General features: G+C 38.6%; 1 protein-coding gene across 1 annotated transcript in view; it reads right to left on the reverse strand.

Moving 5' to 3' along the window:
* SORCS2 (sortilin related VPS10 domain containing receptor 2) overlaps positions 1-14,184 on the reverse strand; it is a 528,344-nt gene that overhangs the window by 215,300 nt on the left and 298,860 nt on the right. Inside the window, exon 3 of the mRNA XM_085059750.1 lies at positions 12,888-12,987. Within this exon, the coding sequence (XP_084915876.1) occupies positions 12,888-12,987 (100 nt within the window). The remainder of the gene's footprint in view (positions 1-12,887; positions 12,988-14,184) is intronic.

Below are 14,184 nucleotides of genomic sequence, written 5' to 3' on the forward strand. Positions count from 1 at the left end.
AGTAAACCAAAGATTTACTGTGCAATCTTATGTAATTCTTCATTTTTCTAAGTTCTACTAAAAATGGCTACAGCCTTGAGAACAGACCCTCTTGTGAGATTTCTGGTAAAAGCCACAGTAGATGTCCCTGCCAGTTACAACTGCAGTGTTCTCTGGGTTAATTTTGCTAGCTGAAGCTGCAGAGAAAGGCAGAAAGGGTGACTCTTGCATTCTGCCACTACATCATTTGCTGATTTTTAAATAAACTCATTTGCTGTAATGAACATTTGGAGACTTAGACTTTCTCTGGTTGTTCCTGGGTGATATTTAGCTTACATTTCTGAACATGGTTTAAATGCTGTGGCAGGTGACAGAGCTGTGTTAAGGAACAGCAAAGCGTCCAACCTCAGCGACCAAGAAGCTGCAGTAGTTTCTTCAGTCAAAGAGAGCAGACAAGAGAGATGGCAAAGAAACACCACCAACAAAACCCTGTGTGCTAGGAAAATGTTCAAAACAGATAAATATCTGGCAATTACCTAAATCATGGACCACTGAATACAAGAAAACAGAAAAACATAGCAATGCCACCTGTAGACTGCAAGCATCAGCCTAAAAAATTTGCCTCTTAAGATACTCGTTTTTGGGTCTTTTTTTTTTTTTTTTAAAGGGGTGTGGGAGAGGATAATGCCCTTACTAATGAATAAAAAAATTTGAAAAATACATAAGTAAAGCAGTATCCTTTATAGCCCGGAGACAAACTCAGAGTTATAAATATTATGTAAGTCAAAAATTTACCAGCTATCAGAGTAAAAAATGTGTAAGGTTCTGGCATTTACCAGGCTATTTCAATGCACACTTCAATTTTGACAAGTCTCCCAAGCCAAATACTAATCTGAATTAGGAATATTTATTATTTTTATAAGTAAACCTTGGCATAGTTTTAAAGCACTACATTTACAAGGTGACAATTTAAACAAAATATTTCACTTTATCTCATTGGTTTTTCTTATCTTAGATCGATCAACACTTTCCTAAGCCTTTTTATTTTTATTTAGAAGTTGGGATTTTTTTTCAGAATTTTTCAGAGTATTGGTAAAAATTTCTGATCTTATCCTAACACAGCCGTTTTTACATGGTAAATGGTTTATAGCAGATAAGTGTTAATAAAAAGCGAATTCTATGAATTGTGCAGAAAAACAGGGGCAATGTTTTCCAACTGAGTATCTAAAATTAAGGTCCTAGGTGTGAATTCTACCCTCTTCTTCACTTCTAAGTATAACATTTTAAAGGTGTTGTTCAAATTGCCTCTAACACTTTAAAAAAGCTTTAAAACTACATTATCTTAACTTCTTAGCTTTCTATAAAGTTGAGAAATTTGGCTCAGAAGGCACATCTTCAGACTTAGAGATATTGATGAATATTTTATCAAATTATGTGTATTCACCTATTTAATCTTTAAAAAACCAACACAAAGTGTAAATATCTACTTGATCCCTCTTAAAGCTAATTATGATCATACCATTGAAAATACTTTGTAATTTTCAGTCTTTGATTCTGGAAATAATAACCATTCTGATTTTTTTTGTCATCAAAATATACTTTCATATATTTGACTACTGATATTTACAGTATTGATAGACCTTCCACAAGCCCAAATTCCCCTGTAAACTGGGAGTAATGCATTTTATTTAATTAATCTAATATTTTGTTCTGAGGGAAAAGACTAGTTTTCAAGCCTAGTCTTCAAGCTGAGAGATTGGATTAGATGTGTGGCATATTATTAAATTTCTCTAATTTCTTTCCCACACAAGTAATTTACATCTTTTTGTTTCCACATTTGTGAAAGGGAAATCTTATAACCTCTCCAGAATTCCCAAAGGTATTAACAGGAGACGCCAAGTCATCCACATGCACAAATAATTTTGAGATCTTACGGCAGAGTACAGCTCACAAGTGGCTATAATATGGTCTTGCAACGGACCAAGTGATACATTAGTACCTCCTGAATGGAATTTCAGTCCAGAAAGGACAGCTTTATAGACTTTGGCAGCCTAAGTCAAGTGAAAAGTTACAGCTGGACCTTGCAATAATATACAGCATGTGAGAGTTTCTGAGGAGCCTTTGCTTTGCAATCCCAAAGCCCAGCAGAAATTCTGTATCCCTGAGACTTGCAGATCAGCAAAAAGGAGAGACCCAGAGCTCCTGTGCTACAGCACTCTGCAGAGCAGAGAAGCATTTCTGAAATCTTCAGTTGCAGCAGGTAAGAGAATCATTGCCTTTGCTAGAGCCCATTGAAAAAACAAAGTGTGAGACACTAATATTCTTGTGGACAAACTGGAAACTTTAGCCAAACCCCACTAATTTATGCCACCAGCACTGCAGGCCAAACAAACTGCAAAACCATTTAAACATAAAGTGATGCAATGTGTGAAAAATTAGTTCATAGTTATGGCTGAATGATAAAAAACAGGACATATATTGTCACTAAAAAACTACTCTAGTGCATTTAATATCTTACATTGGTACGAGATGCTTGATCATTCCCATGGATCCCAGGCTGAATCCTGTAGCCATAGTTACACTGAAAGCATGGCTTTTATGCAACTTGCAGTTGTCCATTTTTGGCACAGGGTTTTACAAGATAAACACCTGCAATCCCTCAGTGCTACCTGACACACTTCCATCACCAGACCTTCCCACCACATCTCCTTTCACAGAGTGAGAGCATCTTACTCAAACCTGAAAGCCATTTCAAGGGCCAGACTGCTCATATTGCTTAGAGGACACAGAATAAAATAATTGTAAATTGTAGATCCAGTAATTGCAGCAAAAATTAATCCTGTTTTATTAGGGGCAAATACCTGACTTTCCTCTTTAAAGTGAGAAATATTACCATCATATTCCAATTATTACCTATGTTCTGAACCAGTCACAACTGATAAATGCTAAACAATCTTAAAAATATATAGGAATATATTCATAACAATTATTTCCAGCATGCTGAAAATCTTAAAATGCTGTTAAGTACTGCAGGGATGGTGACACAAAAAATACCTGATAAATGTGCATTTGTCTTGAAATGGGTTCATAAAAATACTTAGCACTTATTTAGAGACCATATGTGATGTAGAGACTTCAGTATTATGGTCTTAAGTTTGTAAACAAGGAAACTAAGCCAGACTAATTCTGTACTTTTTGCAAAACCTCACCTTGCAATCTGATCTCAAAGTAGGCTGTCTAAACATGTCATGCCACAGTGTTTTTGCACCAGGCAAATGATGTCACAAGGTATGAGGCAACAGGAAGTCAGGCTTCAGGGATGCTCAAGGTCACAGAAACTGATGTCAGGTCTCCTGGCTAACAGCTCCCTCACTGAATCAGCCTACCACCATTGCTGAAGAGATTCATTTTATGAAGAACAGTTAAGGCTGTGTCAGCAGATTTATTATTATCCCAAGAATATTGTGATTTTTTTAATAGAAGCATGGACCACTAGGTACATTCTTACAGGTAATATTTTTCTTTAGTAATTGTAACTATGAAAAAAAAAGCTTTACTGTGGTCCAGAATCTGTTTGTGAAGTGCAGGAAGAATGGTCAGAAATGGAAGAAAGAAAAGCAGAAAGAGAATGTTGGAAAGATATTAGGAGATGGAAAGGCAGAAAGAGATGATGAAAAGTTTCAAAAAAACCACCAAAAAATGGTGAAGTGAGAAAAACCTGCTAGACACAAACTTAAACAAGCTTGCAGAAGATCCCTCCTCAAAACCAAACTGGAAGTAATGAGGAAAATCCACCATTCATGACTCCCACAGATGGAAAAAATCTAGCTCAAGCCCCAAAGAGACCACATCAAGAAAGCTCCAGAGGTGGCTTAGTTGAATGTTAGAGATTCCAGTTCCCAGTAGGAAGAATCTTTCCCTGACAGAAACACATAGTGTGAAAAAAAACCCCAAAATTAAAATCCTGTTTTATCTTTGCATGAATTTTTGCTGACTGTGCTCAAACACATGGCTGCAGGCTGCATTAGAACATATTTGCCATGCAGATCCTGCTTTTTCAGTAGAAGTTTGCTGCTGCTGCAAGGTGCTGGGGCTACTGGGAATCAGGGCTCAATTCAAAATTAGGAACAGGTAAGCAAAGTTACACTCATCCCTCTAGTAAATGCCACAAAGAGAGTGCAATAAAGTTACTGGAATGCTTAATTTCCAATAGTTTGGAGTCCTGTATAAATGCCTGTGCCATGACAGGCAGATTGCAGAAGTTGACTGGTTTAAGCATCAGTTTTACTCCTGGCAGAGCAGGGAGGCAGCAGCCCCAGGGATTCTCAGCAGGGTGAGCACACAGCCAGCCCTGCAAAATGGCCATGGCAACCCATTAAACCCTGCTCATTTCCACTGTGCTTCCATGCCAGCTCTGGGGAAAAACATCCTGCTGCATCTCTGCTACTGGGAGAGCCAGAGAAGCCCGTGTGGTCAGCAGGAGTGAAGTTGAACAGCTGCAGTGAAGAGAAGCAGAATTTGACACATCAGTAGACTGGAAAATGCTAGGATAGCGTGAAGCATGGAAGCTGAGACTCACACCACCATTCCATCACTGGGGAAATGAGAGGGAAACACACAGGTCTACAGGAGGTGCAGAAGATCCATCAGCAAGCATGATCAATATGTTTCAAACACACTACATCATTATTTTTGAGCTGTCTGGGGAATATACCTACTGTACACTGTCCTTGCAGACCTCCTGAATGGTATTACTCATCTCTATTCAAATACTGTTTAGGAATTTTCATATAATCTCCTTAAAATGGACCTACTGGTTAGTCATTCTTGCTGTTAAGACTCTGAGTTAAGATGAGAGAGTTCCCAATTTCCTCCCTTCTGCAACATGGAGAACCTTGATACAGCCTCTTGGCATGTTTTAATGTTCAGTAAATAATTAGACAAAAGTAATCTCAACATACGAAATAATTGCGATTAATATAAATAATCTAAATTAATCACAAAAAACCCTCATCTTGCCCATACCAGTTCAACAGAAACCTGGCTCTGTTCTATAGACTTACCTGTACTCATTTCATCCAAGCAGATTAGGCAATCAATTAAATATTTATTGAGTACAGTAAGAGGCTTGTTACCACTCTTTTACAATTATCTTTTCTTTCTTTTCTCCTGTTTCCTTCTGCAAAGATTCAGCACCATTAATGCAACCACATCTTCCTTTCTGGTTTTATCTGTGACAGAATTCATGCAGATTGAGTAACTCTCTTATTCACTCTTCATATGGCCACCTCCCCCTCTGGACACTATCCCATATATTATGATTCACCTCCTTGTTATGTTTAATTCTTCAAGTTCCATATTGCATCAGAAAATCTTCCAGGATGATATTTGCCTGGAAATGTATAGCCTTAAAAAAAGAGATGTGCATGATCCTTGTAACTATTGATTAGAAGACTGTTGCAGCTTTTTCTAGGACACAAGAAATTCTCTGCCATGCTGTAGAAAAGCCTCATTCAGGTCTCACTCAGGTCTAGAGACCTACTGCAGACAATTCTGGTTGATTAGTTGAGTTTGTTTTTCCCCTTAGTTGTTATCTCAAGCAGAGAAGGATTTCAGAAGCACTTTCAGGTCAATGAGCACATGGGCAGGCTGGACAAAGGAAACACACGACTTGCCAGGTGTCCTACACAGCAAATCCACACAGCCCCACCCCCTCTATATTTTCCTCTGGCATATGGCTCAAATTTAGAATTGGGCCTAAGTATAAGAATCTACATTTTAAAAGAATGAGCTTTGAAACGACAACCTGGTCTAAATTTTGCAAAATTACCTTTATTTTCATACATAGCAAATCAAAGCCCCAGATCTTAAACCCCCTCTGGCGTGGAGCATTGTGCATTCCCATTCCCTCTGAGCAGCCACCCCCTCAGCTCAGCAGCACAGCCTCCCCCAGGTGCTGAGAGCAGCTTCAGACCTGCTTTCTGCTGCCTGCTCTTGATTGACTATTCCTATTTCTCCGAGCAATGACCCCTGCTCATCATAATAGGAAATAAAACCTTGCTGAAAATACGATGCTTGGATTCCTTCTCTCCCCAGAATTACTGGGAGGGAAATGGATGTCTCTCAAGTGCAGAATCATATGCACAATGGTCTCTTAACTGTTGCTTGGAGGTCTTTTCCATTTTCACATAAATCTTTTTTATGCTGTACTCCCACCAACTAGTCATTTTATTTTTGGCTTCACTACAGTAAACTTAATTTAACATTACGTCTTTTTGGTAGTTGTTGGTCTGCTTTTATGACTAATGAGTTTTAGACAGGACATTCATAAAAACAGAACAAAAGCATCTATAATGAGCATACAGTGAAGACAGGCCTATTCTTCCTCAGAATAATTGTATGCCTGAGCACAAAAGTTACACATTAGGCTACAAAATCACAGTGGAAGGTCAGTCTCAAAAACTTCAGTTGAGATCTCTAAGCATCAAATGAATTCTAGGATGGAATAATAACACAGAATGTCTGTTCAAGCGTGCAGCCATTTAGCTCACACACCTTCTACTTTGATGAGCAATTATCCTGCATACGATGGGAAACCTACATGCTGGTCATGGCACTCCACTGTGCACTTGAATTGTTAGGTGTGCTGGCTTGGCTGGTTTTTGTGGGCTGTTTTCTTTCTTTTTTTTTTTTAATATTAAGTGCAGCCTTTAATGATGGTATACTTCTGATGCTGGATTATAGAATATTTATTGGTTCCAGGAGAGAAGAATTGACACAAAAAGTTTTAGAGGCAGCTTCAGCTTGCATGGTTCAATGTTTTAGCAGACATGCAGTCAGAAAGGTATTCAAAGACAAACATGCCATGATCAACAAGAGCTGGGGATTCCTTTCTAGGTCTGCACATACAAGAACAGGATGGAGAAACAGAAAATATTTTGATGGAAACAAAACCAAATCAAACCTTTGTCAGTCACACTATGTAGGAAAATGCATTCATAGTTTACTGGTTAAGAGAGAGGCTATTCTCAAATAAAACAGTAACAACACTGCTCCTACCTTTGACTTATTGAAAGGGTTACAAGGAGTTAGAATATGACAATGATAACTTACACATTTGATAGGAGTTATACATTTTTTATGCAGCCCTGTTTACACACAAAATGTGAAAAATCCCTGGTTTATCAACCATAGCAGAAATCAGTCCAGCTGGAAAGCTGTGGCTCCTACCCTCCATCTAGCTGGTAAATATGTCAAATACTTCTCTAATAGCCAGAGTCCATGCCATTGTTTTGTCCACAGCTTTAATTCTCAACAGTTCCACTCTCTGTTTCTCAAAGCTTTATCCTATTTTTTCCACATACCCATAGTCACACCCAATCAAATAGCATCCATCAAATCCTCCCCATGTATGTCATGGGTCTGATGATGCTGGATGAACCTCTGCTGAGGACTGTGACTCCAGCTAACAGCTCAATGAAAGCTCTGTTTTAACCTATTGAGTTCCACTTGCATTGAGCAGCTTTTTGGTTATCAACGAGGCAATTGCTCATCAGTTGTGTGAGAATAAAATCTGGGATTTCTGCCCAGGACTGCCTCTCTCAGCAATCTACCAACTAGCAAAGTATGGGTGGGAAAAGAAAAAAAGAGTCGATTGTTGGGCAAATTTCTGGTAGTATTTGGAAAACCTGAAGACAAACTGAACAATCCTGGACAGATATCTTAAGAAAATGATGCAGTCAGGTCACATTAGCCCTCTGATGGTGTATCACTGGAATAAAACTGAATGGTGACACTGCTTATAAGGAAAGAACACATCATGGTAGAGATCTCAGCTTACAGAGTCATATTCTGTAGTTTCACAGGGAAATGCTCCTGAAGTAACTACTCACCTTATTAAAAGGAATATTCCTTAGCTGACTACTAGTAAAAGTGTAAGATAATTCTGCTCTCTATATTTGCAGATGTTCTGGCATGGTCTCTAAGGAAACTGATACTTGAGTAGAATTATTCCTTACAAGTAAATGTAGTCGTACGGCATTTTGACAAATTCCACAATCAATTGTTCTGCTCTGAAAGACAAACATCAAAATGATGTAGGACTGCATTTACCTGTAAGTGCTTGCAAACATTGCTCAAGCCAGTTGCATCTTGGGAAATGCTTTTATAACTCTGGCAAATACTCTTTTGCAAAGTGTAATTCATACTATTTAAATTATGAGGAGTTAAAATAGTGTATAAGAAAGCTGATATCCTTATTACTATCTTAAGTGTTCTGCCTTGTTTGACAAGAAGGAATACATGTTTGTCACCTTGTCTTTTAGTTTGTAAAAACATTAGTTTGCAGCTATTGGTTATTGTGACAGCTGGGAAATATAATTGTTGCACCCATTTAACTAACGAGTTAGTGTATGAACAACCAACATTTATTTTCTCTTAATATCAAAAGTCTGGATATAAACTGCTTAGCTGCCTGTTTTCCAAAAGCATACAAATGGAAGGATGGATGCGCCAATTGCATTAGCATGAATTAAAATAAAAATATGCATTGAATGTGAGGAAAAAAATCAATGCTTTCATTCAACTCCTCCCAAGCAACATTACATAAAATCAAATATGTAATTTCTACATCCAACAGCACATATGCCCCAAAAAATGTTAAATATTTTGTTGATAATTTAGCATAGTGAAACTGAATTCTGAAAACTTTTTTTCTTCTGTAGAAAGAATTTACTTTGTTCACCTGACTCTGGATTGACACTATGGAAACCCTAATCCCATACTCTACAAACCATGTACATCACACTTCCAAGTCACAATGAAAATATTGGTTTGAAAAACAGAGAATACAAAGTAAATTATTTCCTGCACATAGTACATTATCGGTCTCCTGCACCATTTGATGCTATCAGCATGTGCTAATTAGTAAAAAGGAGATAATTACATAAATTCTGTTGTTTAAAGTGCAGGGATATCCCTTATCACTGCACAACACTTCAAGGCTGCATAGGGCAAGGCTATTTTATGACCCAAATCAATGAAAAGGTGCTTCAAATGGAGAAGTTAGCATTAGAAAGCTTAAATAGCAGGACTCCCCTTCACTACTCTACAGCCTTCCAAAACTGTATCAGTGTCTTTAGTTGCTGGTTTATAGTACACTAAAGCCAGTCAGAGTGCAAAGCAAATATTAATGCATCCTTGGGAAGTGTGAACCTTTAATTACAGTGTGCTCTTGCCTATTACTCTGCTGTTTCATAGTATTTAGGGTGATGATCTATGATCCTCCATGGTCATCTGCAGGTAGGTGAAAATGTTTGCTACTTGTGCAGCTGGCTGACTGCATTTCAGCCTGACTCACAAACAGTACAGGCACTGTTCACACCTCCATCCCATGATTTCACCAGGTCCATTCAGAGCAACACACAAAGCTCTCTAAAGCTCTACCCTCAGAGATCTGCCATCATTTCTTGTCAAAACTGGGTTTCATAGGTTGAGTCCTGTGGTAAATGCAGCAACTCAATTTCTGCATCAGTTCTGCTTCCTTCAGCCACAAAAAGACACAGAGTGAATGAATTTACCTCAACTGTCAAAAGATTGTGTAGACATGACCTTGATACAACTCCTTCCTGCTTCTTAGGCCTATGAACAGATAGCAGTCTGAGAGAGAAATTCAATGTGCCACTTTTTGAATGGATGTAGTTGGTTTTATAAATTATTTCCATACTTCCTCCAGCTAATTCAGTCCCCAGCACTCCTGTATTTTACCTCATAATCTTGTGGGGGTTCTTTATACAACACCTTTTCCATATAGTATTGTGTGAAAAAGATGCTGTTGTACTTTTTGCATCTGCTAATGCAGTTCTTCATCAACTGCATTATTTTCAATACATCTTAAGAAAATGCAAACTAGAGCAATTCACTGAAAACTTCCACTACAATTTCACATTTACTGTATAATGCTCACTTAGAAATCCACTGGTCTGTCTGGTGTAATTGCAGCTCACAGAGTGGAGGCAGGTGGAGTGAAAGTCTAAGCTACTCCAGGAGCTGGTAGACCAGAAGCTATGAACTGCAGAAATAATGCCAACCCAAGAACTAGACTGGAGCCTTCTAGCAGGTATTTAATTTAACTGCACTCCAAAACAAACAAATAATCTCCCACTTCATGTTTGTTTCTTGGCCCCCAAGAGCTCTAGTCACACCACCCAAATCAAAGAAGGCAAAGGCTGGGACTGGGAGAATGAAGAACTTGTTCAAGACCATCTAAGGAACCTGAAGGTGCACAAGTCCCTGGGACTTGATGAGATGAATCTGCAGGCCCTGAGGGAACTGGTGGATGAAGTGAGCCAATGGCAGTGTGGTGCTTAATTGCCAGCAGGGGTTAAACCATGATCCATCTCTGTGTGTCTTTGTAAGAAGCCACAGTTTGACTCTGTTCAGAGCTACAATAGTCACTAAGTCACTTATAGGAACCTCCACAAGATAATTCAACCTTATTCTCATAAGAACAAAGAACTCTGATTTTAACAGTACAAACTGCCTGGAGATACCCACATTTCTCCCTTTATTGTAGAGGGAGAGAGCTTGACCAAATATCTAAATTCTACAGAACTCAAATAAGATGTGGTTAATGCTCTGATGACACTGAGGTAGGAATGCTGAGCTTTAAATGTGCAGTATCTCATCTTCCACAGAAGAGGACTACAATGGGCAAGTGAAATGAAGGCATAGAACAATTTTTAATATGCCAAGTATTAAAAATCCCCATAAATGTCTTTTATCTTTGCTTTCATGCATTTTCCCAGTCACTAAATGCTAAGTGGTAGCATGGGACTACTTATGCTTTAAATTTAAAGTGCATGCTCAGTTCCAGTACACACAGTCAGCACTCCAGTTTCCATTTGCAGCACATTTTGAAAGATGTGAACTGGTTGAAGAAAACCCACACTGTAATCATCTGAAGTCTGGTAACATCAAGAATGAGCAAAATCCTGAGATTTCTGTTCAGCTCAGAAAAGGGAGTCAGAGTTATAAATGTTCTATTCCACTCCAGTGCAACTGTGCTAAAACAGACAGACAGGGAGATGTGTTCTTCCATCATCCTAAATAAATGGTGTAGATCTACTTTGTCTTAGTGCTCTAATCAAAAGTCCAGCACCTAAAATTTCCCATTACAACTGGCAAAGCTCTTACAGTGTGAAGACTTCCCTCTTATCTTCCACATGTGACTGCAATGCCTCTGAGACCAGTCTGAAGCTGTTGGCTAAAGCATGCAACCCCACTGCTTTCATTTTTTTTGTACCACGTATGTATGTATGCATGGATATTTGCATGTATTAATATATCTCCCTCTGGCATCATTTACAGACCCTAGAAATCCTTTCTACTCTGCTGTTTTTGTTGTTTGTATACTAATGAATGACATCTTCATAGAAGCAAATCTCTGCATAAAACCAGCATATTTATTTACTCAAAGGGACTTTCTGTATCAGACAGATTCCAATGATAAGAACTTCAACTTGTGAAATTGAGTAGAATATAGATTTTTCTAAGATAGGAATAAAATGAGGGTTTTTGTGAACACTGGTATGTCATTCAGGCTTGAAATTTAGCAGTGATCTTACTGCTGTTTATTTTGTCACACAACAGGCACAACCACATTGTCACTGAGCCCCTGTGCTTGGGCAGGCTTTGATGTTGTAGCTGATTGAGCTGGGAAAGATCCTTGATGGGGCTCTCATCCATCTCATCCTTCTAGCTTTTATTCCAGAAACTGAGATGGGTAAAGATTTTTGGTTTTGTTCTTTTGGACTTGAAACCATCATAGCTGAGATCAGATCGTATCTGAGATACACAATCTGAAGAAACTCTGTGCTTGACGGCAGTTCTGCTTCAAGAAACAAAAAAATAGTTTCTGGCTCTGCAGCAGATTAAAAATATATTACCAAGCTCAGACACAGCATGGCTTAGGCACAAAAACTCCAGCGACAATTTCAAGAGAATTACATTATGTACTTAATCATCACGGCTGACTCGCTCAGTTCCACTGATTTTTGATTAAGCAAAACAGACAAACAAACACAACAAACATTGTTCTTCCAATCAGTGGCCTCTACCTGAAATCAGTGTTTCTGTATTACACTGGAGTTAAAAGGCCCTTAGCAAGAAAAAATTCTTATTTCATGAAAGTCCTCCTGTGCTTGTGTTTCACTCTGTACTTCACAATTCTTGCCATTTAAATCACAGGCACTTTGAAGACATAGAAGGGCTGTTACTGTGGCATTTCTCATAATCATTCTTCCTGTTGCTTCTAAAATAACATCCTTTGTAAATACACTCAGTGGGTCGATTTCGCTCTCACTTACAACATCCACTTAATCTTCCCAGGTTCCAGGAAAAGCATTTTGTTTTGGTAATGATGCAGGAACATTTCTTAAGAAAGCTTCAAGGAGAGGAGTTTTTTAAAATTTATTTAATTAAGGTTTTACACAGGATAAACAGCATTATCAATGACAGCCTGCCCAATCCCTGTAGTTTATATTAAGGAACATGCAAAGAACCTTGTGCATAAAGGATGAAGAGGTTGAATGTTAGTCTCAGAATCTTTTCAGATGTGTGAAAACCTAAAGAATTTTCTTTTTCATTTGCCTGGAAAACACTATGAAAGCTTGATTTCCCGGAGTCAATGACCTCATAATGTTTCAGTGTTGATCAAGGTATTTTTTTTCTCTCTGTATTATTCAGGAACAATAAATATCCCACTTCTGTATGTCACAAATGCACCAAAGGTGATCTTCACCACTGTGAAAACTAGCTCCCTACATTTCAGAAACCTGAAAAACACACTTCACATAGTTGCAGAATTTCACCTGCACTACAAAACGACTTTTCCTTTTTTTGCCACATACCTTTTTTTTGTTGGTTGAACAAATGTAGAAATTGTCAATAACAGTGGGAGTCCCAGGCTGTAGATTCAACTTTGTGTATAATGTCCCAAAATCTGAAGACCTGAAAGAAATCAAACATCTGTAAGTGCTCTCTTCTAAAGACTTCAGCATTGAAACTGCAAAGAAAACCTGACTCTGTGCACCAACCATCCATTTTCAATGCCTCTCTGCCATCCTTTTGTTCTTTTCAGTGCTCGTTAGCTACTGAAAGAAACCCTCCACTATTAAGAAAACTAATCCAGGTTTGAAAGAAAATGGCTAGTTCTGTCTGTGACTTGCAGTTCTGTGCAGTGCTAGTTTATTTTTTCTCTGCAGTGACAGAAGCCTGACATGTACACCTTTCCATCACCACCCACAAGGTGGAAAAAAAGAGCTAGGAAGAGCATAGGCTCCTTGGCAAGTACTAACAGCATGTCCTCAGCTATGCAGGAAAAGAAGAGTTGACTTCAGAGCTTTCTGTTGCAAAAGAGAAGAATTTGGCCTAAGATCTGGAACACTCACATTAGACCTCGAGCAAAATTAGTACTTGATAAAAGTATCCTATCCACTGGTCCAGCTCTTTTTCAGAGGATCACTACATTTTGAATGAATAAAACCAAAGTCAGTACTTGGCCATCAGTATGTCACACACACATTTCCATGAGTATTTCAAATGTGGGCACTCTGTAGAATTTGTTCCATATTTCTGAGAAGCTGGCAGTGAAAAATGGCATCCATGCTCTGCAGTTGTATTGCCAATGTCAGTTATAAAAAGACCAGACAAGAAAATGTTAGGATAAGAAAAAGTTTGTGAAATTCAAAGCAAGTCACATCCAAATTTAAATCACTTTGGATGAAACTTTGTTCTATTTAGGATCAAATTGTACCATACTCTCTCTCCATATTTACAGTTATTCATTTGCATTTGGAAAGGGACTCAGGCACATCCAAGGTACTTGTCCCTTCTTCACCAAGTAGCATTCCCTAAGACAGAGAGTTGATGTGGAGGACTTCCACTCTATACACCCTTTTCTCTCACTGGAATATCAAACAGGGCTGAAGGTACCCTACCCAGGAACTCTTCATCATTCAAACAATTGGGAGCATTCAAAAGCTCTCATGCCCAAGAGAACCAAGATGTGACCTCTGTCCCTCCCAGAGTGACACTGCAGTGCCTGTGCAATGCTTTCTGCCCTACAGCCCCTTTCTACCATGTTCATTGCTCCCCAGAGAATCTCCTTCCTCATGCTCCTCACCCAGGGCAGTCACTGCTGAAGTC

This window comes from Lichenostomus cassidix, chromosome 4 (genome assembly GCF_008360975.1).
Source record: "Lichenostomus cassidix isolate B80296 chromosome 4, HeHo_3.0, whole genome shotgun sequence".
NCBI lineage: Eukaryota > Metazoa > Chordata > Aves > Passeriformes > Meliphagidae > Lichenostomus > Lichenostomus cassidix.